Source organism: Capricornis sumatraensis, chromosome 8, assembly GCF_032405125.1.
Source record: "Capricornis sumatraensis isolate serow.1 chromosome 8, serow.2, whole genome shotgun sequence".
Lineage (NCBI taxonomy): Eukaryota > Metazoa > Chordata > Mammalia > Artiodactyla > Bovidae > Capricornis > Capricornis sumatraensis.
The window spans coordinates 104533448-104560847 of NC_091076.1; the positions used below are offsets into that span (position 1 = coordinate 104533448).

General features: G+C 41.2%; 1 protein-coding gene across 2 annotated transcripts; it reads right to left on the reverse strand.

Moving 5' to 3' along the window:
* Positions 1-263: 263 nt before the first annotated feature.
* MFSD11 (major facilitator superfamily domain containing 11) lies at positions 264-26403 on the reverse strand. Of its 2 annotated transcripts, XM_068977894.1 has the most exons (13): positions 26308-26403; positions 25770-25825; positions 21387-21494; positions 20754-20833; positions 20549-20645; positions 17134-17192; positions 16472-16616; positions 12711-12751; positions 7126-7191; positions 4773-4898; positions 2007-2181; positions 1171-1306; positions 264-428 (listed from the first exon to the last, which is right to left on the reverse strand). In XM_068977894.1, the coding sequence occupies exons 1-13, from the start codon at positions 26401-26403 to the stop codon at positions 264-266; spliced, it is 1350 nt and encodes a 449-aa protein (XP_068833995.1). The 2 variants fall into 2 exon arrangements, with proteins under 2 accessions (XP_068833995.1, XP_068833996.1); XM_068977895.1 differs by lacking the exons at positions 17134-17192; positions 20549-20645.
* Positions 26404-27400: the final 997 nt, after the last annotated feature.

A 27400-nucleotide genomic window follows, 5' to 3' on the forward strand; every position in this document is an offset into this window, starting at 1 on the left:
ATAAGGAATGTGAGACAGATGAACTGAAAAACACATCTTCGAACAACATGACTGACAGAACAAGTTTCCCTTATTTCACTAGTTTTTAAACAATATTTGTAAACCTGAATACCAACTCTGGCAGATTTAGCAGTCTTAGATCTTGGAGTTTCCATCCTAAACAGCCTCCAAGGTATGGTGAAGATGAGAGCGGCCTCCTCTGCCCAGCCCTGCCGCTCAACCGAGGGTCTGGAGAGGCAGCCTCCTCTCACTGGCGCCCTTCTTCAAATACTTCGGTAGTCAGAGCCCCGGGCTACAATGGCAGCAGCTTCCCACTCCACAGTGAAGAAGGAGACAGTTCCAAAAAACCCAAATATCACCATGACCAGGAGTTGCCAATGAAGGAGAAGGTAGTTACTGTAGAAAAACGCCACGGCGGCGCAAATGGACTAAGAATAAAGAAGACAAAACAGATCATGAAACGTGCACAGGTGACCAGCTGACTCTACAACAAACCCCACAGCTCTGACCCAAGGCTTCTTGTCACTGCTCCCTGCTCTTTCTGCACTAGAGGGCACCTCCTTAGTCACCAGCTCACAGACACACACCATCAAGTCCCGCTGAGAGTTGGGAATAATCAAGTAACCTATAGTCTGCTGTGAAGTCGCACAGTCGTGTCCGACTCTGCAACCCCACGGACGGTAACCTACCAGGCTCCGCGGTCCATGGAATTTTCCAGGCAAGAATACTGGAGTGGGCTGCCATTTCCTTCTCCAGGGGATCTTCCCAACCCAGGGATCGAACCCAGGTCCCCTGCATTGCAGACAGACGCTTTACCATCTGAGCCACTAGGGAAGCCCCATTTAAAACAGTATTTTGTTAAAAAAAACAAAAAACAAAAAAACTGGAGTGATCGAATTATGTGCATGCACAGTGAGACGCACACTTGTTATCTGTGAACACCATGAATCCTAGTATCTACTGAAAGAAGTCTGAGTCGCAGAGGCAGGAATGTAAAATCTCTTATACGAGTGATGGGACAAAAGAGATCACAGTACTTACTGTCTCCTCATTCTGATCAGAAATCCTTTTAAAGGATCTCCTGGACTTTCATTTAAGAAACATTAAGAAAATGAAGTTATAGCACTTAAAAAAGACCCGCCTTTAAACACAGTCTAAAGAAGAATTTACCTGCACAAATTTAAAGACAGCAAAAGCCGGGGCACTGTCTTCAGAATAGAGAAAACCTAAAATACTAAGCAGCTGGGTATTGAAGCAGCTGTCTCCAAGACCCAACAGGAAGCTGCAGAAGATGGCAATTTCTTTGCTGATTAAAAAAAAATTGAGAGTCAGCATTAATAGTAATATTTGTTAGAGTCGTTTAACACATAACAGAAACTCACCCACAAAAACATTTTACTCTCCAATTTAAACAAGTTTATGAAACAAGAATGAATAAACACTGGAATTTACAAAGTAAGAACTTAGGCCCAAACGCTCTCACCTTCACAGTCTAGTTAACTATCAGGGAAGCAAACACTGTGTCTGGGACAGGGCTGCCCTTGGCTTGTGGATCCAGACATAAATGCCTACATTGACAATGAATTTGAGGGTTGAGTGCAATAAAATGACACCCACAGAACTGCCATAAACACTGTGAAAGGACTGGGCAGCCGACCCAGCAGACAGATCACCCCTCATTCCTCACTGCTCTTCCTTGAAGCCCAAACTTCCAGAGATTTCAATGCTCAAAAGGCAGAGATAAAAAATTCAAATCAGACACTTACATGATCCTACACAGATCAAGAAAAAGATTTAGTGGGGAGAAAGGTTAAAACCAACAATCACGAAAATAACTTGAGATTCTCTATGGATTTCTATTCAAACTCATTCTGGCTCCATTAACACATGACAAATGACCTTATAACAGACTTACAGAAAAAGACTAATTGCTCCATTCTAAATTCCAAGCCATCCTTTACCTCCTGCCCTTCCTTAACTTACTAGAAAAAGGGCAGCCACTGTACCTGGGTTTGATGTAAGCGCTGCTGTCAGTGCCTTCAACAGGAGCAATGGGGGCATCCCCAGGCATGTTGAGAAATATTAAATAAAAACCTATAAAATGCACCAGGATGCCCAACAGCACAACTGGATTCCTACCAAAACGATTATTCTTGCTCAGCAGGCCAAAGAGGCTTCCACCTATAAGATCAATGAACAAACAAAAAAATCCAAGGCCAAGTTAACATATCAAAAATTTAGTTTTGAAAAAATAAATGGACAAATAGTGAATTTAATAAAATAAGAAAAAGAAAGCACGAATATACAAAATAAGAAATAACTGCTGAAACAAAGGAAATTATAAAAATCAGGACTGACTTCTAGGTAAGATGGAATAACAGGAACTGAATTTACCCTCAGTCTAAAAAAAAAAAAATACCAAAAATATGACACAATGGTTTTGAAGACACAGGTTCTCAGGTTACAAAGGGCAGTGATCTCGGAAAGACAGAAAACAAATGAGGTGAGGCCCACAGCTGCCCCAGCTGACTGAGAGGCTATGGGCTTCAGAAAGGGGGAAGGCGGAAGCAGAGCGGGGAGGAGAGGGGAAGGAGACCAGGAAGAGGGGCAGAAGGGGAGGGAAGGCAGGAGGAAGGCCACAGGAGACTAAGGTGCCGGAGTTTCCAAGACAGGGCATCAGAAAGGAGAGCTGATCAGCACAGGATGTGAGCAGCAGACATCAGAAAGAACTTTCCAAGAGGATTAGTGGCATTAGTGCCCTACCCTGGGCTGGGAAGAGTACCTGGTCCCACCAGCCAGATTGGAAATATTATTCACTAGGTATTCATGAAAGGGTCTTCCCCTGGGGGAGAGAGATAATCAGCCCTCCTCTGAGCACTACTCTGGTTCCATCCAACACACTTTAAAAGCAAGACTCAAAAACTCACACTGTTTCCAAGTAAATGAACCACATCCAAGAACAAAGCTCAGAACAGGAACAGGAATGTAGAAGTTAACCCACACCCAACAAGGTAAAGTTCACAATGGCTAGTATCCACATTACCAGGCATGCAAAGAAACAGGAAAATAGGACCTGTCATTAGACAAATCAGTCAAACACAGAGTTATCACCTGAGCCAGCGATTTCAGTCTTAGGTTTACATAAAACATAAGATCACACAAAAACTATACAGATATGTTCACAGCAGCATTATTCATAATGGGCAAAAAGCGAAAACCACCCAAATGTCCATGACACGATGAACGGATGAATAAAAATGTGGTAGATCCACACGACTAAACATTATCTGGTAATAAAGAGGAATGAAGTAAAAAAGAAAAAAGAAATGAAGTACTGATACATGCTACACCCTGAAAAAAACCCGCAAACACTGTGTTAAGTAAAAAAAGCCAGGGACAACAGAAAAATACAAATTGTATGATTCCATTCACATGAGATGTCCGGAATAAACAAATCTACAGAGAAAGCAGATTAGCAGTTGCCTGGAAAAAGGCAATGAAAATGTTCTAAAATTAATTATAGGGAACAAAACAATACACCAACCTCCCCCCCTTTCTCCATAGTGCTTATCACTTTGACATTCTAAATTTCAGTACTTTTTACTGCCTGTGTTCTTCCCCAAAAATATAAGCTCCATGTTTTGTTCATGCAATGGATGCACAGAAAAGTTTGGGGAAGCTCCTCACACATTACACAGCATCCACCACTGCAACTGTTGCATGGGTCACCGCTGCAGGAGCAACTGATGGCATAATCAAAACAGAGGTGTGCTCTTAGCCTGTCCTCTTCTCCCTGCTTTCTGGCATAGAGCTCCTAAAACCCTAGGAGTTTCCTCAGTGAAAGGAGTGTCTCTAGTTAACTAACCCCTTCCAACCACACCTGAGTTAATGCTGACCCCTGAGGGACTGTGGGGGTGGCTCTAGTCAAGATGGAGGGTGGTTGCCAGAAGGACCCAGTCTTGATTAGAAAACTAGAATGTTCAGCCCCACCTCCCATCTCAGGGGAGGGGAGAGGGGCTAGAGATTGAGTCTGCCATGGGATTTAATCCACCATGATGAGACCTGCATAAAAATCCCCACACAACAGGTTTGGGAGAGCTTCCTGTGATGACTACATCATGTGTCGAGAGGGTACCACATCCTAGACTCCAAGGGGACAGAGGTTCCTACACCAGGGGTCCTTTGGGCTTTGCCCTAAGTAGCTCTTCATCTGGCTGTTCATCTGCACCCTTATATTAATAAACTTTAATAGTAAGTATAGCATTTCCCAGGGGTGTTGTAGGAACCCTTGAATGTATAGCCAAGCTGGACAGAAGTGAAGGTGGCCTGGGGACTTGGGACTTGGACTGACGTCTGAAGTGAGGTTGGCCTTGCAGGATTGTACCCTTGAACCTGTGTGGTCTGCTGCTAACTCTAAGAGTTAGTGTCAGAATTGAACTGTACTGCTGGACATACAACTGATGTCAGAGATCCAGAGAACAAGAAATTCAGGGATTCTAATATACCTTCCCTAAGTATTTTAAGAGGAAAATCTGGGAAACATAAAGCAAAAATCTTTGTTTTCCTACTTATGGCTTTGTGTTGAATTACTTGGCAAAAGTTTTTATAATTTAGTTTTAGAACAGTGATAATAAAAGAAAAACCAGACATACCCAAGTGGATAAAAATAAGCGAAGAAATAGAAATCCAAGGACAGAGAAGTGAAATATACTTAAAATTTCCATTATAACTGTAACAAACTGATTTAATGCAAAAAAATTTTTTAAACCAACCTAAAATTTCTCCAATGCCGATGAAAATGCCAGAAAGTCCAATGAGGCTTTTCTCTTCTGTTCCAAATTTATTTATAGCGCCAATACAGGTTCCATATACACCAGAGAAGAAAGTCAGTTCCAGACCTTTAGAAAATAATCAGATTTAAATTACAGTTGTCCTTCAGTATATGCCGTGGGTACCAAAATCCAGATACTCAAGTCCCAGAATTGGCTCTCTGCATTCAAGTCTCTACACCCTTAGAGTAAACCAACTGCGGATCACAAAGCTCTGGATTTTGTATTGAAAAAGCAGTCTCCCTTTCCTGGTTTTTTCTTTGTCTAGTAGTATTTGAGCTATGCATGTATAAAACAAAATTCACTCAGACTGAAATGCTACTCCCCTAGCGGGAGTATAACTAGCATTTCCATAACTGATGAAAAGGAATTAGCCACGAGATGGCAGTTGTCACGTATTTCAGGTTAGAACATACAACTCAAATAAGCAAAGACAGCGTGATGTTAAAACAGTCACTCTGCACAGTAAGGGGGTGGACAGGGGACATAATTAACATAAACTTGTAACAAGGACACTAAAGTGCTCATTATCCTTATTAATGGCTTTCCAAGGGAACAGGAACATATGATGGCAAGACTAATACCTACTATCTACTTTTGCTTAAAGAAAAAAGTTTTAATTAAACGTGTTTTTCCAGGAAAAGAAATTTTTAAAATTTGGGTAAAAAATTAGAGCCAATCAGTAGAAGACCCGATTCCTTAACGTCACAAAAGCTTACCTGAATTTTGAAGACATTTAATGCTCATTCTATTTGACCCAAAAATAAGATGTTTCTACCTATACCCATGAGGCACATAGAGCTGAACCCTGCACAAATCGAGCTTGAACTGTGCAGGCCCCTAGAGTGCTACAGGGGCCACAGTTGGCCGACTGTGCAGACCAGGAGGCCCAGGGCTGACTACAGTCACACAAAGACTTCTGATCACAGGGGAGGTCGGCACACCCAACCCATCCCTTCACTGTCCAAGGGTCAACTGTGAAGGCAAAAGTAATAACTGACATATCAGAGCAACTTTTGACAAGGAAACAGATTTCCTTAAGACCTAAGCCTATTTCACCTATGACCATATCACATTATCACTGGAAGCCACAGAAATCATCCTGTTTTATTGGAAATTATCTTAATTCATACCCAAGTTGCAAAGATTTACTCATGATTATTTTCTGTAGTACTCCATTTTGTCCTAAAATCACTGGTTGAGATGAATCAAGCCTCCTGCTTTTCAAGCCCTTGAACAGAATCCTCCCCTACGTGGAATTTGGGCTGACCCTGTGATTTGCTTTCACCAACATGGGAAGGAGTCACACAAATGCTGAGACATGGAGAGAGATGAGATCCAGCTTGCATCAGACCCCTCCAGACCTGCAAATGAAACTACCTTGGAAGTTTTAGCCCCAGCTACACTATAACTTAAGTAGCCACAAGAGACCCCAGCTGAGACCATCAGAAAAACCATTTCACTGAGACAGGTCAATGTACAGAATTGTGAGAAAGTAAGCGAAAGAGGAGAGCGAAAAAGTTGGCTTAAAGCTCAACATTCAGAAAACGAAGATCATGGCACCCGGTCCCATCACTTCATGGGGAATAGATGGAGAAACAGTGGAAACAGTGTCAGACTTTATTTTTTGGGGGCTCCAAAATCACTGCAGATGGTGATTGCAGCCATGAAATTAAAAGACGCTTACTCCTTGGAAGAAAAGTTATGACCAACCTAGATAGTATATTGAAAAGCAGAGACATTACTTTGCCAACTAAGGTCCATCTAGTCAAGGCTATGGTTTTTTCTGTGGTCATGTATGGATGTGAGAATTGGACTGTGAAGATGGCTGAGCACCGAAGAATTGATGCTTTTGAACTGTGGTGCTGGAGAAGACTCTTGAGAGTCTCTTGGACTGCAAGGAGATTCAACCAGTCCATTCTGAAGGAGATCAACCTTGGGATTTCTTTGGAAGGAATGATGCTGAAGCTGAAACTCCAGTACTTTGGCCACCTCATGCAAAGAGTTGACTCATTGGAAAAGACTGATGCTGGGAGGGATTGGGAGCAGGACGAGAAGGGGACGACCGAGGATGAGATGGCTGGATGGCATCACGGACTCGATGGACGTGAGTCTGAGTGAACTCCGGGAGGTGGTGATGGACAGGGAGGCATGGCATGCTGCGATTCATGGGGTTGCAAAGAGTCGGACACGACTGAGCGACTGAACTGAACTGAAACTGAACACTGTTACTGTTTTCGACACTTACTGTCATTACGCAGTTACAGAAAACCAATACTGTAATTAAGTCCATTACCTGTATAAGCAGTTGTAACGCTAAGAAGGAGCATCTCCTTGGTGACACATAACTTCAGAGACTTTTCTGCCCAAAAAAAAGAAAAAAAAATTAGGAGTACTTCACTAGATTTTAGTCAACCAAACAAAAATTCTAAAATATTCATTCAACCAATTCATTATTACTTGTTGTCAATAATGCTAGTAAACAGAGACACTGGGACACAGGTTAATGATTCAGATTAAAATGCTTAACATATGAACTAAACCTGCCCTGTAAGTAAAATGTTGATTTCAACTGTTTAAATATATTCTAGAGTTGTGTTTGCTCTAACACCTTTTCCAACGCTCATGAAAGCAAATAAAACATGAAACAGAGAAAAGAAACAGAACAAAACAACAGACTATTCCAACAGACCTGATTAAAGGTTAGGGAGTCAACAGTTGGCAAAGTGCTAACTTCTCTAAGCAACTGTCCCAGGGCAGCTTTAAGGCTGGACTCAAGGTCAGAGTCAGCCCAGAGGTTTTTGAGCACCCCAAGCCGGGATAGCACCACTTCCTGAGATTCTCAGACTCTGGATCTGAGGACTGAAACCTTAGTTCTGCTCAGTTGTTTCTGATCCCTTTAATTTTTAATTTTTGTTGTTTAACTGAGTTGAAATCTACAGTGGAAAATGCATTTCTAAAAGCTGCACATTTTAACTGTCTTGAACCTGCTCACATTTCATAACTTCAGGCCACTTATCTAGGATCCTAAACTAATGGGGGATCCAGCTTTCAGTTCCTACTCAGTGGATGACTAGGAAACTCACATCAGTCATAGACACTCTGTCCTGAATTTCTCCATAAAATCAGTAAGATATTTTCACCAATCATTTTCATATATTTCCAGAAAAAAATACTTGATTAACAAAGTTTAAAACAGTATTTTTAATTAGAAAAATCATATTAGCAAAGCATATTTGCTTTTGAGTAATCAGAAGATTTAGCTAACAAAAGGAAATTTTAAAACACAACCTAAAAAGAAAAATAATCTAGTATGATCCTATATGGTGAATTCATGTCCTCATACATTTGTCCAAACCTATAAAACGTACACCACCAAGCAGGAACCCTAATGTAAACAACAGACTCTAGGTTATGATGCTGTGTCACTGTGCATTCATCAGTCTTTAACAAAAGTACAATGATGGGGGACAACGGTTAACAGGGAAGGTTACACATGGGTGAGGGCAGGACATGTATGGGAAATCTCTGTCTATTGACAATTTTGCTGTGAACCTAAAACTTCTCAAAAAAAATCATTTATCAAAAAAAAAAAAAACCAATATAATTCATTTGAGGAAACTGACAAACTGATCCTAAAATTCATATGCAAATTCAAAGGACTGATAACAGCCAAAATAATCTTGAAAAAGAACAAAGATGAAGACTCAAAATTTACAATAATCAACACAGCATGGTACTGGCATAAGAACAGGCATATTGAGAAATAAACTACATTCACAGTCATTTGATTTTTAACAGGGGTGCCAACACAATTCAATGGGAGAAAGAACAGTATTTCTAGCAAATGGTGCTAGAATGACTGATCTCGTGCAAAAGAATGATGCTGGATTCCTACATCACAACATCCATAAAACCTGACTCAAATGGATCACAGAACAAAATGTAAAAGCTAAAACTATAAAACTCTTACAAAAAAAATACAGGAATAAATCTTTGTGACTTGGAGTCTTCCTAGGACACCAAAAGCGCACACAACAGAAGATAAAGTAGATAAATCACACTTCATCAAAAATTTAAAAATTCTATGATTTAAAAGATACTACCAAGAAAATGAGAAAAATCAACCTGAAGAATAGAAGAAAATATTTGTAAATTATATATATAAGGGACTTTCATCTAGAATATATAAAGAACTCTTACAATTTAATAATAAAAAGACAAGGAATTCCCTGGCAGTTCACCGGTTAAGACTCAGCACTTCCACTTCTGAGGGCTGGGGTTCAATCCCTGGTCGGGGAACAAGTCACACGGTGTGGCCAAAATAATAATAATAATAATACAAATAACCCAATTAAAAAATGAGCCAAAGATCTGAGCAGAAATTTCTCCAAAGAAGAGATGAAATGCCTATAAGCATATAAAAATACGCTCAACATCTTAGATACTGGGGAAATGCAAATCAAAGCCAGAAAAAAATCACTTTACACCTACTAGGACAGTGCTAGTCCCTCGGTCATGTCCAACTTTTGCAACCCTCTGGACTATAACCCACCAGGCTCCTCTATCCATGGAATTCTCCAGGCAAGAATACTGGAGTGGGTTGCCATTTCCTTCTCCAGGCGATCTTCACCCAGGGATCGAACCCGGGTCTCCCACATTGCAGGCAGATTCTTTATCGTCTGAACCATCAGGGGCTAGGATAGCTATAATCAAAAAGATAACTCTAGAAAGTGGAGAAATTGGAACTTTCGTCCATTGCTGGTGGGAATGTAAAATGGTACCGCCACTTTGGAAAACAACCTGGTAGCTCCTAAAAGATTTAACACAGATACCACAGAGCCCAGCAAGCCCACTACTCCTGGGTACACAGCCAAGAACTCTGAAAACAATGTCCACACAAAAACTGATGCTAAGAATCCCATCACAGAAGACCACTAGCCCTATGACTCCACTTATACAAAATGTCCAGTATAGGCAAATCTGTAGACAGAAAGTAGATTACTGGATAACTAGGGCTGGGGTTGGGGTTGGGAGAGGAAATGGAAAGTGATTACTAATGGGAAGAAAATGGGAACTGACTGCTGATGGTCAAAGAGATTCTTTTGGGGGTGATAATTAGGTTCTAAATTTTTAATTTTGGCCATATGTGTACTGAATCCTAATCACTAGACCAGGTAACTACCTGAATAGGTTTTAAAGTCAATTATGGTGATATCTGCGCAACTCTCTGAATATACTAAAAACCACTGAATTATCTAAGTGGGTGAACTGTATAGTATGTGAATTACATCTCAATAAAGTTATTCTATTAAGGAAAATAACCATAATCTAACACCTTAATGAGTCTCCTCCTAGGCTTTATGCTATTTAAAAAGAAATTTCACTACTTTTACTGTTTTACAATTTATTTTCATAACAAAGCAAACATTTTTTAACATTTGTAGTAATCATTTTAATGGCTACAGTAATCTATTGGATAGCTGCTTTGTACTTGAATATTTAAATTATTTCTATTTCTCACTAATATAAATAGTAACTAAATCTTGGGGGAAATTCTTAATTATTTCCTGAGGATAATCCTATTAGTGGAATTGCTGGAGTAAAGGGATAAACATTTTTAAGGCTTTTGATTCTTACTGATAAATCTATCTTCAGAAAGTAATACAAGGACTATATTCTTAACAATGTGGTCTTGTGCATTTAAGTACCTACAGCCTATATACTGAGATTTATCTATCTTTGGAAATTTAACAGAAAACTTCTTACAGTTTTTAATAACTTTCCTTTGTTTATAACTTTTTTTCTACTGGAGTGTTTATGCCTTTCTTCAGTTCAGTTGCTCAGTCGTGTCTGATTCTTTGTGACCCCATGGACTGCAGCACGCCAGGCTTCCCTGTCCGTCACCAATTCCCAGAGCTTGCTCAAATTCAAGCCCATTAAGTCGGTGACGCCATCCAACCATCTCATCCTCTGTCATCCCCTTCTTCTCTGGCCTTCAATCTTTCCCAGCATCAGGGTCTTTTCCAATGAGTCAGTTCTTGGCATCATGTGGCCAAATTATCGGAGTTTCACCTTCGGCATCAGTACTTCCAATGAATATTCAGGACTGATTTCCTTTAGGACTGACTAGTTTGATCTCCTTGCAGCCCAAGGGACTCTCAAGAGTCTTCTCTCCAACACCACAGTTCCAACGCATGCCTTTCTTATTGGTTCATAACCCTTTATCATATACTGTAAATATTTTCCCTGCCATTTTAATTTTATTTGATTATTGTAAGAGATCGAAAGTTTATATTTTAGGTAAAAAAGAACATACTTTCCCCTTAGTGTTTGACAGACCTGTGAAAGGCTTTCCTCTACCAAATTAATTTCTATTATGGTTTCATTTTTACATTTAATCTACATGGAATTTTAGTATAAGATTGGAAGTACGAGTTCACACTTTTCCCATGCAGTCAACTGTCTGGCCTTGCTTTTAAGACTCTTTTACAGTATTCCACGCTCCTTTATGAACACAGACCTGCGTCTAAACTTCTGTTCCAGTGCTGTCTGTATTCCAGTGTTTTCAAATGAATTCATAACAGGTTCTGATATTTACTACGGAAAGTTCTTTTAAAAAATTCTGTTGGCTATTGACATGTTTATTCTTCCAGAGGAACCTTTTATCAGGACCAAAAAATAAATTTAAAAATCCTCATTGAAATTTTCTAGAATTGCATTAAACATATACATTGAGCTGAGGAACTAAAGTGCCTTTAAATAAGCAGGAATCCTTTCTACTCAATACCTACTACAGCATCAGCTGAAGGAATATCATGATTAAATAATAAACAAAACATTGGCTCACAAGCAAATTAAAGCCTGGACATTCTTTTCCCTTTCTCTTTACCTTCAGCTTCATTGCCACCTCCTAACTTCATATTCCTCCCCACCTTCCAGGAACCATTGCCTAAATTTAAATTTTCTTGCCCTATAACACCTTATATGCCTTATCTTTTTTAGCTGCTGCCTTCTTTCTCCCCATTCAAACTTAACAGCCCAATATCCTATTACTACCAAATCCTACAATAGGTAACCAACCAGCTCTGTGATAAAAAGCATGAGGCCCTCACTGTGTTAGTGTCTCATTTTACAGAGAAGTTGAGGCAAAGCTGGTACAACTATCTAGAAAGTACATCCCGAATCTGGCTAATATTAAGAGACATCCAGAGGCGGGGGTTCAGCGTATAGAGGCTGCATCCAGTCTTACGGAAGCTGGATGAACCAGCCCATAAGCCTGAAGGTCATCACCCTCCCTTTGCCTGACTGCACGTTCACCAAAGCAGCCAACAGGTCTTTCTAGGCCTCTCATAACAAGAAGGAAATTCCTTGTTTGACCTTGAGTAAATAATTTTGCCAAAGCCTGTTTTCTTTTCTATAAAATGGAGATAATGATATATATGTATTATATGATACTCACAGATTTGTCGTGAGAACAAAATAAAACACATCAAGAGGTTTAGCCAGGAAGAACCCTCAACAGATGAGGATGATTGGTCTTACACATTATTGGGTCACCTGAGCCTCTGTTCTCTTCTAAGGAGTGACAAGCAATGCTTGAAGAAATGGTCTGTGTCCTTACTTCCTCCTATAAACTCCTAAACCTCTGCTGCCTCCTCCTCGGGCCTCCCTCACACACGCACTCAGGTAGGGCACTGAATTATTCTCCATCCCTCACAGGCCTCACGTTAGAGATACTTATTGAGAAGACAAGCGGATTTCAGAGCAGTATACCTAGAAACGTCAAAATACTGGGGTATTGTCAATGCAAAGCTACCAGAGAAAGGGGGAAAGTTATTCCTGAACAGTTCCTGCACTTCTGATACAGAAAATACTTACTAAATGCATCTACTGCCTTTGTCATGTTGCTCTGGGGAGACCTGAAAAGATAAAAAGAAAAAAGTTTTTCCCCAGAAAATTGAAAAAGAGAACAAACAAAAAAACGACCACATTTTCATTTAAGTCTGTAAAAGATCTGTTCTCTATGTGGTCTGGTAAACACTTCAGTGGCCTCGGTGCTCCCTGCTCCAAGGTGTCCTTGCTTCAGAGACTGTGAGTAAAGGGCTACTTGGGTGGCTCTTTATTAACCACAGAACATGATTCGCTCCCATTAAATTTATGACACAGAGTCATGCATGTCTTTTTCAGAAATGGTACTTCTCTGCACGCTCTACAGCCTGTCAGGAAAAGCCCATGCACCGCAATGAAAAGCCCTAGCCACAACGAGAGAAAGCCCACAAGCTGTACAAAGACCCAACCCGGACAAAAAAAGGAAAAAAATTTTAAAAGGAAAGAAAGAAATGATACTTCAGGCAGGACAAAAATCTCCTCTACCTTGCTGTTTCTAAACTATAAAAACAAATCGTAAGGGCTCAATTTCCACCACTCCAACTACATAAAAAATTACTCTGTGGTTCTTCAGTGTTAAAAGCAACACCATCACCAGCTATATGGGTTTGGGCGTAGTATCACCAACTGGTTAAAAACGTGGGCTTCGATGTGGAGTCTTGCTTTGCCACTTATTAGTTGTGTGGTTTTAGACAAGTGGCTTCATTTCTCTTTTACTTTCTCATTTATAAAACAGGGACACTATCACTTACCTGTGAGAAGGAAATGAGATACAGTAACTTAAGGGTAAGTGTTTGCAGGTCATGGTAAGAAAGTCTGTAAGAAATTACACTTCTCATCCTATCAGCCAAGTCTACTCCTAGATCTTGAAAAGATATCATTTACAAACAAACCGAAAGAAAAAAACCTAAAGGAGAGCAGGTGACTTAAATCACTGACACAAAAAAGGTAATATGTTTTAACCAATAGGAAAACATTTTCCCCCACCATAAAAACTCATGCCTGAGGGAGGCTCAAGAGGGAGGGGACATATGTATACCTACGGCTGATTCATGCTGATGCATGACAGAAACCAACACAACGCTGTAAAGCAACTATCCTTCAACTAAAAATAAATTAAATTAAAAAACAAAAACCACACCTCATGCCATCCCTGGAAGTGAGTACTCTGTAGACTCCATTTAATGATAGTACCCTCACCTTGTACTTGGATAAGATTGGGTGGTGGTGGTGGTGTTTTAGCCACTCAGTCGTATCCAACTCTTTGTGACCCCATGGACTGCAGCCTGCCAGGCTCCTCTGTGATTTCCCAGGCAAGAATACTGGAGCAGGTTGCCACTGCCTTCTCCAGGGGATCTTCCCAACCCAGGGATTGAACCTGCGCCTCCTGCTTGGCAGGTGGGTTCATTACCACAGAGCCACCAGGGTGGATATATTATTTCACACTCCAGGCCCCAAATAAGCAGGAACTGATTTGTAGGCTATAGACTATTGAAATATAATCAACTCACTGTAAATCATTCCGAGTGGACTCCACTTTATGGAACCTTTAAAGTCAGACCCCACGCATGTCCTCAGTGCCTTCGGATCATATCAAGAACAAAATCAAAAAAATAATAATAAAACAAAATCCAAACTCCCGCCATATCCTGATGCAGTCATCTCTGTCCGCTGTGGATGCTCCCACTTGCACCGTGCGCATCCCGCGGGCCCTCCAGCAGCCACCACACTCCCTTCCACACCTGGCCTTTGTTGCAACAGACATCAGCTGATTGTCACACCTTCTCACCACCCTGCTCTCCACCACCTCCCCCTCTCACTGTCTGGCAGAACTCACTCTGCTGTTTTCTTAACATGCATGGTGACTACCAGCCGGTCTACAATTAAGTTTCATAACAAGAGGGACTTCTCTGTCTTGCTCATTACTTCTTCCCTACCTTTCGGAAGACGGCTGGTGCATGAATGGTGCTCTTTATAGAATAAAGACATAGAAGTTTCAAGATTGGGAAGACAATTCAGGAAGACAGAAAGATCTACAAGGTGGAGCAGAACCACTCCGCACTGCACCTTATGACAGTTACATGATCCCTTACCTAGCAATGAAGTTCCCTGAACACAGGGATGGATTGTATTTGTCTTCACAGCCCCTAACATTTGCTGAATGAATGTTGAATTTTTGCTAAATGTGTGTCATTTGGAGACCCCTTCTCCAATATCCATTGGTTTACGCTTTTAAAAATGTGATATATATACATATGTATACTCGTATAAACACCTCTCTTTTGCTTGGAACAGTGCAAATTCTGAATGCTTAATGATCCTGTGACTGGAGAATTTTATGCCCTTTTGGAGCTTTAAAAAGGCAGCACAGAAAGTTCAATGCAAAATTTTTAACAACAGATAAAATTCTATAAGGCAAGATTCACAATTTATCAATTCACGTAACACAAGAGTGGTAAAGACTTCTTATTCCCCTTTCTTCAAATCTAGATAATGACCTGCAGAGAAATCACCTGCAAGGTTTTAGATAGTTTCACTTACAACTTAAACAGGCCCCTGCTTTCAGCGGCAGGACCTGGGAAAGGGGCAGAAGGCGCCATGTCTGGCCTTGAAGATGGCAAGCAGCCGCTGAAGCAGCCCAAGAACCAGGCCGAGGGGATGGATGAGGAAGATAAGAGATTCAAGCAGAAATGGAAAGAAGAGGTCTCAGGGAATGGCCCCCTGGCCACAAGTGGAATTAAGAAATCTATTAAAAAGCAAGCTGTTCCTCGTGCGTGAGGAAATCAAGGCCCTTAATTCCATTCCTATTTAAACATCTGGATTTCCAGCTATGACATCTGTTGCCACCTATAGCTAGAATGAAGTGTTGTTTTAGAGCCTGCTGTACATTTAAAAATAAACTTTTGTAAAAAATAATAGTAATAATAACATGGGACTTCCCTGGTGGTCCAGTGGCTAAGACTCCATGCCCCCAGTGCAGAGGGCCTGGGTTCAATCCCTGGTCAGGAAACTAGATCCCACATGCCACAACTAAAGAACCCACATGCCACAACTAAAAATCCCTGCATGCCGCAGCTAAAAAATCCCGCATGCCGCAGCCAAGATTTCACATACTGCAACTAAGACCCAACACAGCCAAATACATAAGAAATATGCTCAAGGTTACTCACAATTTTTAGAAAAACAGGACTATGTACTTATTTCCCTGCAGGGATTATGTCAGTGGAAACTACCATCATAGGTTAGTGCAAAATCCAGAGCGTGGGTGTAACCACGGCTCGTCTATGATGACTGTTGGTGGCCTTGCCACTCACTTGCACCACATGATTGGAAATGTTTAAGCCTGGATCCAAGAAAGTGACCCAGGACTATTTTCTATTTAACTTTATGAGCCCATATGCTCACACATTAAAACACAGAAGATGTCTGCTGAACTGTAGGAGGAAATTGAGGCCTAGAGAAAGTCAGCGGAACATTGCTACTGTCCAGGGTCACACAGAATGTGACCTGGGATGAGACTAAAATCCCTCCACAAACCTTTTAGCTACCTCCCCCACCTCTATCTTCCTTTCCCTTCTTCCTCCCTGACAGCTTCTCTTTATCTTCTTTCTCTGCTTATTTGCTTTAAAACTTTCCCCTCATGTCTGCCCAATGCTGGATATCAGTTAGGGCTATAACAGGTTTGTAATTTCTAGACTGTTATCTATTCAAAATATAGCTTTAAATAGAAAGGAATGTTTCCAACTTCTTACTCGTTGATGTCCAAGTCCTGGTCATCAGAAGATTCATCTTCTCCCAGGACATTTTCAGAATCTGGTTTCCGAATGAGAAAGAAAAGTACTGTCCCCACAAGGCTAATCACTGTTAGGGCGATAAACACTGTTCTTCGGTCACTCTCTAGGGAGAAAGAAGAAGTTGAAAGTAGACAGCACTAGCCACACAAACAATTCCAGAGTCAGTATCACGTTCAGTATTTTGTTTGTAACTATTCACATACTTTATCACTAATTTTACTGCATCAGTAAAAACCTAGGACAAAGAGATAAATAGGATACATCCACCTCTGTCTTTCAGTTAGAGAAATACTAATAAGCCAGAAGAAAAACAGCATAAGAACTTGATCATATTCTTTTAATCAGAGTATAGACAAAACAACTGAATTAAAAACTCTTTTGACAACTGATTAGTCTACCCACACATATACAATCTTCTCCCACACTTTGAGATGCTACTTGAAGTGTAAATCCTAGTATAATAATATAATCCAAGGGAAGATATTAAAAGCAAAAATCTGAGAGGACTTAAGAGTACCCACGTTCACTAAAATAATCTGAACCAAGCATACTGGGAATTTTCATGGAACTGCTATTTTACTTTGAATGTACCTGAATAAAGCACAGTGAATAAAACAAACCTGATATCTGAGTTTTCCCTTGCCAAGCAAAATATATGTAGAGATTTCCAAAGAACAAGCTGGGGGAAGAAAAGGAGGAAGAGGATGTTGGGAAGTTATTTTCATATTTATGGGCTTTAAAATAATTTTTCCATTCCTTGTTAAAAAAAAAAAGAGAGAGAGAGAGGCCTACACAATGAAGTTATCTACCTGCCCTAAGTCATTTAGAAGTACTGACTTCACCCTCTTTCTGAAAAACTCAACTGACCCAAAGGGAACTCAGTCTCCTTCCACATGACAGCAACCTGATTCAGAACTGGCTTCCAAAGACCTGACTCACTTTGAAACATGTGATGTATTGGAGTCTGGAAATGACACCCAGGAAACAAGTTTACTCTACCTCTAAAATTCTGTAAAGAACTGGTGAAAATATCAATGATTTCGTTAATCTGCATCTAATCAAATACTTTATTTAGCACTTTCCTTGGGAAAAAATCGGGCTTCCCTGATGGCTCAGCGGTAAAGAATCTACCTGCTATCCCTGGGTTGGGAAGATCCCCTGGAGAAGGAAATGGCAACCCACTCCTTTGTTGTATTCTTACCTGGGAAATCCCATGGACAGAGGAGACTGGCAGGGCTACATTCCTTGGGGTCACAAGAGTCAGACAGGACTGAGCGACTAAACAGCAACAGGGAAGGAATCATTCACTTACACTCCAGTTTCTTAATATACAACCCCTTAAAACAATATTCATATTTGTTAAGCCTTCAGTTCAGTTTAGTCGCTCAGTCGTGTCCAGCTCTTTGCGACTCCAAGGACTGAAGCATGCCATGCTTCCCTGTCCTTCACCAAATCCCAGAGCTTACTCAAACTTCTGTCCATAGAGTCAGTGATGCCTTCCAACCATCTCATCCTCTGTTGTTCCCTTCTCCTCCTGCCTTCAATCTTTCCCAGTGAGTCAGTTCTTTGCATCAGGTGGTCAAAGTACTGGAGTTTCAGCTTCAGTATCAGTCCTTCCAGTGAATATTCAAGACTGATTTTCTTTAGGATGGACTGGTTGGATCTCCTTGCAGTCCAAGGGGCTCTCAAGAGTCTTCTCCACAGTTCAAAAGCATCAGTTCTTCAGCGCTCAGCTTTCTTTACGGTCTCTCACATTCATACATGACTACTAGAAAAACCATAGCTTTGACTAGATGGACCTTCATTGGCAAAGTAATGTCTCTGCTTTTTAATATGCTGTCTAGATTGGTCACAGCTTTTCCTCCAAGGAGCAAGCATCTTTTCATTTCATGGCTGCAGTCACCATCTGCAGTGATTTTGGAGACCAAAAAAATAAAGTTTTTGATTCCACTGTTTCCCCATCTATTTGCCACGAAGTGATGGGACTGAATGCCATGATCTTAGTTTTCTGAATGTTGAGTTTTAAGCCAACTTTTTCACTTTCCTCTTTTACTTTCATCAAGAGGCTCTTCAGTTCTTCTTCGTTTTCTGCCATAAAGGCGGTGTCATCTGCATATCTGAGGTTATTGATATTTCTCCCAGCAATCTTGATTCCAGCTTGTGGTTCATCCAGTCCAGGATTTCTCTGCATATAAGATAAATAAGCAGAGTGACAGTATGCAGCCTTGACGTACTCCTTTCCTGATTTGGAACCAGTCTGTTGTTCCATGTCCAGTTCTAACTGTTGCTTCTTGACCTGCATACAGATTTCTCAAGAGACAGGTCAGGTGGTCTAGTATTTCCATCTCATTAAGAATTTTCCACAGTTTGTTGTGATCCACACAAAAGCTTTGGCATAGTCAATAAAGCAGTAGATGTTTTTCTGGAACTCTCTTGCTTTTTCGATGATCCAACAGATGTTGGCAATTTGATCTCTGGTTCCTCTGCCTTTTCTAAATCCAGCTTGAACATCTGGAAGTTCATGGTTCATGTACTGTTGAAACCTAGCTTAGAGAATTTTGAGCATTACTTTGCTAGTGTGTGAGATGGGTGCTGGTAATGCTTCCTAAGGCCCACTTGACTTCGTATTCCAGGATGTCTGGCTCTAGGTGAGTGATCACACCATTGTCGTTATCTGGGTCATGAAGATCTGTTTTGTATTGTTCTTCTGTATATTCTTGCCACCTCTTCTTAATATCTTCTGCTTCTGTTAGGTCCATACCATTTCTGTCCTTTATTGTGCCCATCTCTGCAATGAAATGTTCCCTTGGTATCTCTAATTTTCTAGTCTTTCCCATTCTATTGTTTTCCTCTATTTCTTTGCACTGATCACTGAGGAAGGCTTTCTTATCTCTCCTTGATATTCTTTGGAATTCTGCATTCAAATGGCCGTATCTTTCCTTTTCTCCTCTGCCCTTAGCTTCTCTTCTTTTCTCAGCTATTTGTAAGACCTCCTGAGACAACCATTTTGCCTTTTTGCATTTCTTTTTTTTGTTAAGCCTTATCAAAGCCAAAATTTTAGGCATTTAGGATATGAGGGTAAATCCTCAGGACAGATTCCATGACAGCATGCCTGCTGTTGCTTTTTACTGTGGAAATACATAACATGCTGTATCCTTCAGTGGCCATAGAGTTAGTCTCTGTTTGAAAATTTAATTGTTAACAGTTGTCAAGTAGCATAACTGGGTGGGAAGGACATGGCCTTTGGAATCTACATGATTGGATAAGTTACTTAACTTTTAGTTAAGCTTTTGTTGGAGATAATACCTTCTGATCACAGGAGATTGTAACTATTACTGAGATTAAAGAGCCCAGTAAGTAAGTAAAGTCACTGAGTCGTGTCCGACTCTTTGTGACCCTGTGGACTGCAGCCCACCAGGCTCCTCAGTCCATGGGATTCTCCAGGCAAGAATACTGGAGTGAGTTGCCATTTCCTTCTCCAGGGGATCTTCCCGACCCAGGGATTGAACCCGGGTCTCCTGCATTGGAGGCAGATGCTTTAACCTCTGAGCCACCAGGGAAGCCCTAAACAGCCCAGTAGTATGTAAGATATATACAAAGTATGCATGCCCGCAAGTCACCTCAGTCCTATCTGACTCTTTGTGACCCTATGGACTGTCAGGTTCCCCTGTCCACTGGTGTTCTCCAGGCAAGAATACTGGAGTGGGTATCATACACTTGCTCCACAGGATTGAACCCAATCTGCATTGGCAGGCGGGTTCTTTACCAGTGAGCCACCTAAAGTATAGCAAATGCTATATACATTATGGTTAATATTATTTTCCATTTGCTAATAATAAATTTCAGTGAGGTAGATCCATGCATCTTTAACTAATCCCATAAAATTTTAAGTCTCTATGACATGTACCTAGGAACTTAACTCGTGTAAAAAGAAGATCTGAGTTCTCAACACAATTGGGATCTAAAAAAATGGTCTGACCAAAAAAAAAAAAAAAAAAAGAATTATAGGAAAGATGGAGCCATAAGAATTATTACCTAAATTGTAAGAGTGCCCAGAAAATTCCACTGTTTCTCCCAATAGTGTGCTCATCTGAATTTATTGTCAGGCAGTTTCCTTGTGCTGTCCAAAGTACTAAAATTCAAATCAAGAGTTTATCAAGGGAATGAAAGCATTTAGCTTTATATATTAAACATATAAACAATACTCTTAGACTCAGAAAATAGAAATCAAAATGCTTACCAGCAGCTGCAATTCCAATGAAAACAGAGGCTGTGTAGAAGGACCACGGGAAAGGCTGGATAAAAACGGCAATGTACATGCTAAAATATAACAGGTCAACGTATTACAGTCAAACAATACCTGAAACAGAATGTCAATTATGCCTTCTAGGAATCAGTTCTGAGGGATCTCTTCTTTCAAAATTCAAGCTGTAAAGGGCTTCTCCAGTGTTGGAAAAAAGAGGACGAATGTCATTTCTTAACTTACTATTTCAAATTTGTGAACTCAGACATTGAATGAGGTTTGCAACTGGCCTTTGCCAAACAGCTCAGCACACAGTGGGACTACAGTTCTGTATCCCAGAAAAAATTTAATTCCCATTAATCTACTTAAGATTATTACTTGAGTTCTTTTCAAGCCTATAGAAAGGTTTTTGGATATTATATATATTAGTGGCAAAAGAAAAGCAAATATACACAAATCCCATCACTTTAAAACAATAGTACCACTAAGCATCAAGTAGAGAGCCAAACCTCTAAAATGCTACCTATAATCTATTCCAATCAAGTCAGCAAGTTCAAAGCACAAGTTTACTATGTGCTTGAAAGAAGCTGAAGGCATTCTGATTAAATGAAAGAAAACGGGATTACTTACCTGTAAAATAAACCACTAGCAAACATAGAGAGTTGAGGTCCTACAATGGCAACCACTGATGGTGTAATCAAATTTGAAGCAGAGAACACTCCATAAATAATTGCCATGCTGCACACATAACATACAAAAGGGAAAAAAAAAAACTCTTGAAACACTGTCTCAAAGCTCAATTTTTTTCAAACCTAATTAGAGTCTACAGTTTTGGTTTTTTTGTAATAACCACTCATATTATTTAGTCAGAATTCATAACTACTTTCTTACACTGAATGTCACATTAAAGTTTTCACTTGTTCAAAATATTGAAGTCCTGTCAAATGAAAAGAATCAGTCTGCCTTGGACAATATGAATTTTAATGTACCAGTGAATTATTATAGCAGCTAACACAACTCCATGAAGATCATATTATTTTTTATGGAAAAGAGAAGTGAAATACAGAGGGGTCAAGCAACTTGTCAAAAGTACAGCTGGACAGCTAGTCAATGGTGGAACCAGAATCTCATCCCTGGGAATCTGATTCCAGAGGCCCTCATCAACCAGTCTGCCCTACAGATTTAGCTGACAACTCCTGGCAGTGGCATGAAATCTCACTGCTATAAATAATCATGTAGCTATAACTTGTTTAAATCAGAATTTATTTAACTCAACGTAATGGCTCACTCTTGAGAGTCCTTTGGACTGGAAGCGGATCCAACCAGTCCATCCTAAAGGAGATCAGTCCTGGGTGTCCATTGGTAGGACTGATGTTGAAGCTGAAACTCCAATATGTTGGCCACATGATGCGAAGAGCTGACTCATTTGAAAAGACCCTGATGCTGGGAAAGATTGAGGACAGGAAAAGGGGATGACAGAGGATGAGACAGTTGGATGGCATCACCGACTCAATGAACATGGGTTTGGGTGGACTCCGAGGAATGGTGATGGACAGGGAGGCCTGGCATGCTGCGCTTCAATTCAGTTCAGTTCAGTTGCTCAGTCGTGTCCAACTCTTTGCAACCCCACAAATCGCAGCACACCAAGCCTCTCTGTCCATCATCAACTCCCCGAGTTCACTCAGACTTATGTCCATTGAGTTGGTGATGCCATCCAACCATCTCATGCTCTGTCGTCCCCTTCTCCTCTGCCCAATCCCTCCCAGCATCAGGGTCTTTTCCAATGAGTCAACTCTTCTCATGAGGTGGCCAAATTATTGGAGTTTCAGCTTTAGCATCAGTCCTTCCAATGAATAGCCATGACTGATCTCCTTTAGGATGGACTGGTTGGATCTCCTTGCAGTCCAAGGGGCTCTCAAGAGTCTTCTCCAACACCACAGTTCAAAAGCATCAATTCTTTGGTGCTCAGCTTTCTTCACAGTCCAACTCTCACATCCATACCTGACCACTGGAGAAAGCATAGCCTTGACTAGATGGACCTTTGTTGGCAAGGTAATATCTCTGCTTTTCAATATGCTATTTAGGCTGGTCATAACTTTTCTTCCAAGGAGTAAGCGTCTTTTAATTTCATGGCTGCAGTCACCATCTGCAGTGATTTTGGAGCCCCCAAAAATAAAGTCTAACACTGTTTCCACTATTTCCCTATCTATTTCCCATGAAGTGATGGGACCAGTTGCCATGATCTTTGTTTTCTGAATGTTGAGCTTTAAGCCAACATTTTCCGCTCTCCTCTTTCACTTTCATCAAGAGGCTTTTTAGCTCCTCTTCACTTTCTGCCATAAGGGTGGTGTCATCTGCATATCCAAGGTTACTGATATTTCTCCCAGCAATCTTGATTTCAGCTTGTGCTTCTTCCAGCCCAGCGTTTCTCATGATGTACTCTGCATGTAAGTTAAATAAACAGGGTGACAATACACAGCCTTGACATACTCCTTTTCCTATTTGGAACCAGTCTTTTGTTCCATGTCCAGTTCTAACTGTTGCTTCCTGACCTGCACACAGATTTCTCAAGAGGTATTCCCATCTCTTTCAGAATTTTCCAGTTTATTGTGATCCACACAGTCAAAGGCTTTGGCATAGTCAATAAAGCAGAAATAGATGTTTTTCTGGAACTTTCTTGCTTTTTCGATGATTCAGCGGATGTTGGCAATTTGATCTCCAGTTCCTCTGGCCTTTTCTAAAACCAGCTTGAACATCTGGAAGTTCACAGTTCATGTACTACTGAAGCCTGGCTTGGAGAATTTTGTAGTGGTGTGGTTCATGGGGTCAAAAAGAGTCGGACACAACTGAGCAACTGAACTGAACTGAATGGTTCACTTGAACATTATTCAGCTACTGCAGACCTGGTCCCAGTATACATGTAGCAAAGTGTGACTAAGACCATTTCAAAAGTTTATAAGCCACTATTTATAAATCCAAAGTAAATCATTCTTTAGCTTGTATGAATTTCTCAAATACCAATGGTTCTTTCACCTGTTCTTTACAATATATATATGAAGAAAACACATTAGTAAAAATTGTGATATTATTATTCAGTTCAGTTCAATCACTCCGTCGTGTCTGACTCTTTGCGACCCCATGAATTGCAGCACGCCAGGCCTCCCTGTCCATTACCAACTCCTAGAGTTCACTCAGACTCACGTCCATCAAGTCAGTGATGCCATCCAGCCATCTCATCCTCTGTCATCCCCTTCTCCTCCTCCCCCCAATCCCTCCCAGCATCAGGGTCTTTTCCAATGAGTCAACTCTTCGCATGAGGTGGCCAAAGTATTGGAGTTTCAGCTTTAGCATCATTCCTTTCAAAGAAATCCCAGGGTTGATCTCCTTCAGAATGGACTGGTTGGATCTCCCTGCAGTCCAAGGGACTCTCAAGAGTCTTCTCCAACACCACAGTTCAAAAGCATCAATTCTTCGGCACTCAGCCTTCTTCACAGACCAACTCTTACATCCATACACGACCACAGAAAAAACCATAGCCTTGACTAGATGGACTTTAGTTGGCAAAGTAATGTCTCTGCTTTTCAATATACTATCTAGGTTGGTAATAACTTTTCTTCCAAGGAGTAAGCGTCTTTTAATTTCATGGCTGCAGTCACCATCTGCAGTGATTTTGGAGCCCCAAAAAAATAAAGTCTGACACTGTTTCCACTGTTTCCCCATCTATTCCCCATGAAGTGATGGGACCGGATGCCATGATCTTCGTTTTCTGAATGTTGAGCTTTAAGCCAACTTTTTCGCTCTCCTCTTTCACTTTCATCAAGAGGCTTTTTAGCTCCTCTTCACTTTCTGCCATAAGGGTGGTGTCATCTGCATATCTGAGGTGATTGATATTTCTCCTGGCAATCTTGATTCCAGCTTGTGTTTCTTCCAGTCCAGCGTTTCTCATGATGTACTCTGCATAGAAGTTAAATAAGCAGGGTAACAATATACAGCCTTGACGTACTCCTTTTCTTATTTGGAACCAGTCTTTTGTTCCATGTCAAGTTCTAACTGTTGCTTCTTGACTTGCATACAGATTTCTCAAGAGGCAGGTTAGGTGGTCTGGTATTCCCATCTCTTTCAGAATTTTCCACAGTTTATTGTGATCCACACAATCAAAGGCTTTGGCATAGTCAATAAAGCAGAAACAGATGTTTTTCTGGAACTCTCTTGCTTTTTCCATGATCCAACGGATGTTGGCAATTTGATCTCTGGTTCCTCTGCCTTTTCTAAAACCAGCTTGAACTCAGGGAATTCACGCTTCACGTATTGCTGAAGCCTGGCTTGGAGAATTTCGAGCATTACTTTACTAGCATGTGAGAATGCAAAAGAATGCTCAAACTACCGCACAATTGCACTCATCTAGCATTTAACCACAGAGAAATTAAGAAATCTGTTTGTGTTTATATGCATGTATGAGTTACATTCCCAACTTCAATCACAATGTACTAGTGACCTATGAAGAGCTTTTCACTTCATTTTCTCCACCTGTAAAATTGCCACTAAACACCTTAAACACCTTAACTGAAATCTAAAAGCTCCTGATGACAGTATATTAATAATTATGAAATTAGAAAAACAAGAAGACCAACAAATATTTCAAGAGTCTTATAAAATATCCTCTGTTTAGCATTGGGAAGATGTAATTATGACAATACCTGAGTGCTTATTAAATGCCAGCCACTCTGCTAAGTGCTTTACACACATTAAGCTGAGCAAGGAAACTGATCACATAGAAGCAATTTCCCAAAATACCACAGCAATTAAATTTTGAACCTCGTATTTCAAACTCAGTGTCTAATTCTACTTGAAACCTAAACTCATCACCTTTATCACATTATGTTCCCCTAAACAGTCTAGATACAGAGAAGAAAAAACAATCCAATCACAGTATCTTATGTTGTCTGTGACTCTGATGAACTTTTAAGCAATTTCTAGGATATACAAAGTAGAGCCAATCATACAGTACGATACCTGGTATATCCACTGCCATGAAAATCTGTACTATTTAGGCTCCTGATGACAGTTTGCTGTGTAGAAAATAAAACTAATCAATGAAAACGTTTTGTAATCTCCCTCCCCCTCAGAAAATCTGTCTCCAAGTAGTGAGAATAAAGTAAAAATTCAAGATGCTGGATACTTAATACAGAAATCCCAACAGGAGAGAAGGGAAAGGAGTACAGAATGGAAGCAAACCAAAGGCGGGCAGGTCAGGTGGGGAGGGCTGAAGACCATCTATAACTAGGCTTTACGTTTATTCCCTTAACTGTCCAAGTACTAATACAGTCTTTAATACAGATAACAAAAATGAATAGGTCAATATATAAACCCCAAATCAGATCAGAGAAATAAACGACCCCACTAAGAGATGAAATCAAGTCTTATCATGGAAAGCGAGGAAGTGTTAGGTGACAAAATAAAAGGTGAAACTTTAGCGTACTATTAGACATAATCATTTTTGGAATGCATTATGACAAACACTGCAAAGGAGGGAGAACGAAGTCCAACTCACCGCTACATTTCCACAAGTTTGAAAGGCGGTGAAGATAAACATAAAGGCAATTCCTAAAATAATGATGTTGAAAAGCTTTTTAGATTCCGGGGACATTTTGGCTCAACTCTGCTGGAGGTCAGCAGTACCCCAGGGCAGTCAGTCAGCTCTCCTCCAGGTGAACCCACTGCAATCCTGGGAGAAGAAATGAGATGGTGAGAGGAGGCAGATCCAGGAGCAGGGCAGCCAAGCTGTCAACTTCCAGGTCTTGGAGTAGAATCCGGGGCTTAGGGTGAAGTTCTCCCCACTGGCTTAGCTAGGACCTTCCTAACACACGATTCGAGTAGGGAAGGACCCAACACCTTGAGAAGAGGAAAGAACGTTGCTGCTCCAAGTTGAGGAGCCAAGAGAGAATCAGGAGTCAAGGGCGAGATGTAGCAGCCGGGACGGCCCCGCCGCCTTGCCCTGACTCACCTCAGGTCAGGCGACTCGGTCACCTGACCGCAACCGAGACGCCGGCCGCTAGGCTCGCTGGGAATTGTAGTCCAGGGCGGCCGGGGAAGCGCAAGCTCGCGGCTAGGGCTCCCGCATCCACTCGGAGGGAGCAGGGAGGACCTCGAGGGCTCCGGAAAGGCGGAGGCTAAAATGTGGAACCCAGCGAAGGAGTCAGGAATTGAGGAAGGAGGCCTGGAGGCCGCGAAGCCGGTCTGAGGAGACGGAAACACAGAGGGGCAAGGTGAAGGAATACCCCTTAACGGAGACGGCGGAGGTTCCAGCCGCAAAACTGAGAGATTAGAAACTGGCACGAAAAGAAGGCGGAGCCCAGCAGGGGAGCCCCTCCCTTTCCTCCTGTCACAACGGGCCTCGCAGCCGGAAGGAGCGTTTCGCGGGCTTTCCAACTGTCGGCCAATCCCGCTCCCCCTCCCAGCAGCAGTGACTCCGCGCTTTTCGACCCACCCGCCGACTCTGCGCAAGCGCGCCGGACAGGGGCGGGGCGCGTGGCAGGGACGTTGAGGGGCGGGGTGAGATGAGCCAATCAGAAGATTCATTTCCGGGTGGCGCGGGCGCCATTTTGTGAGGAGGGATATAAATGGGCGCTGCAGCCGCCGCCGGC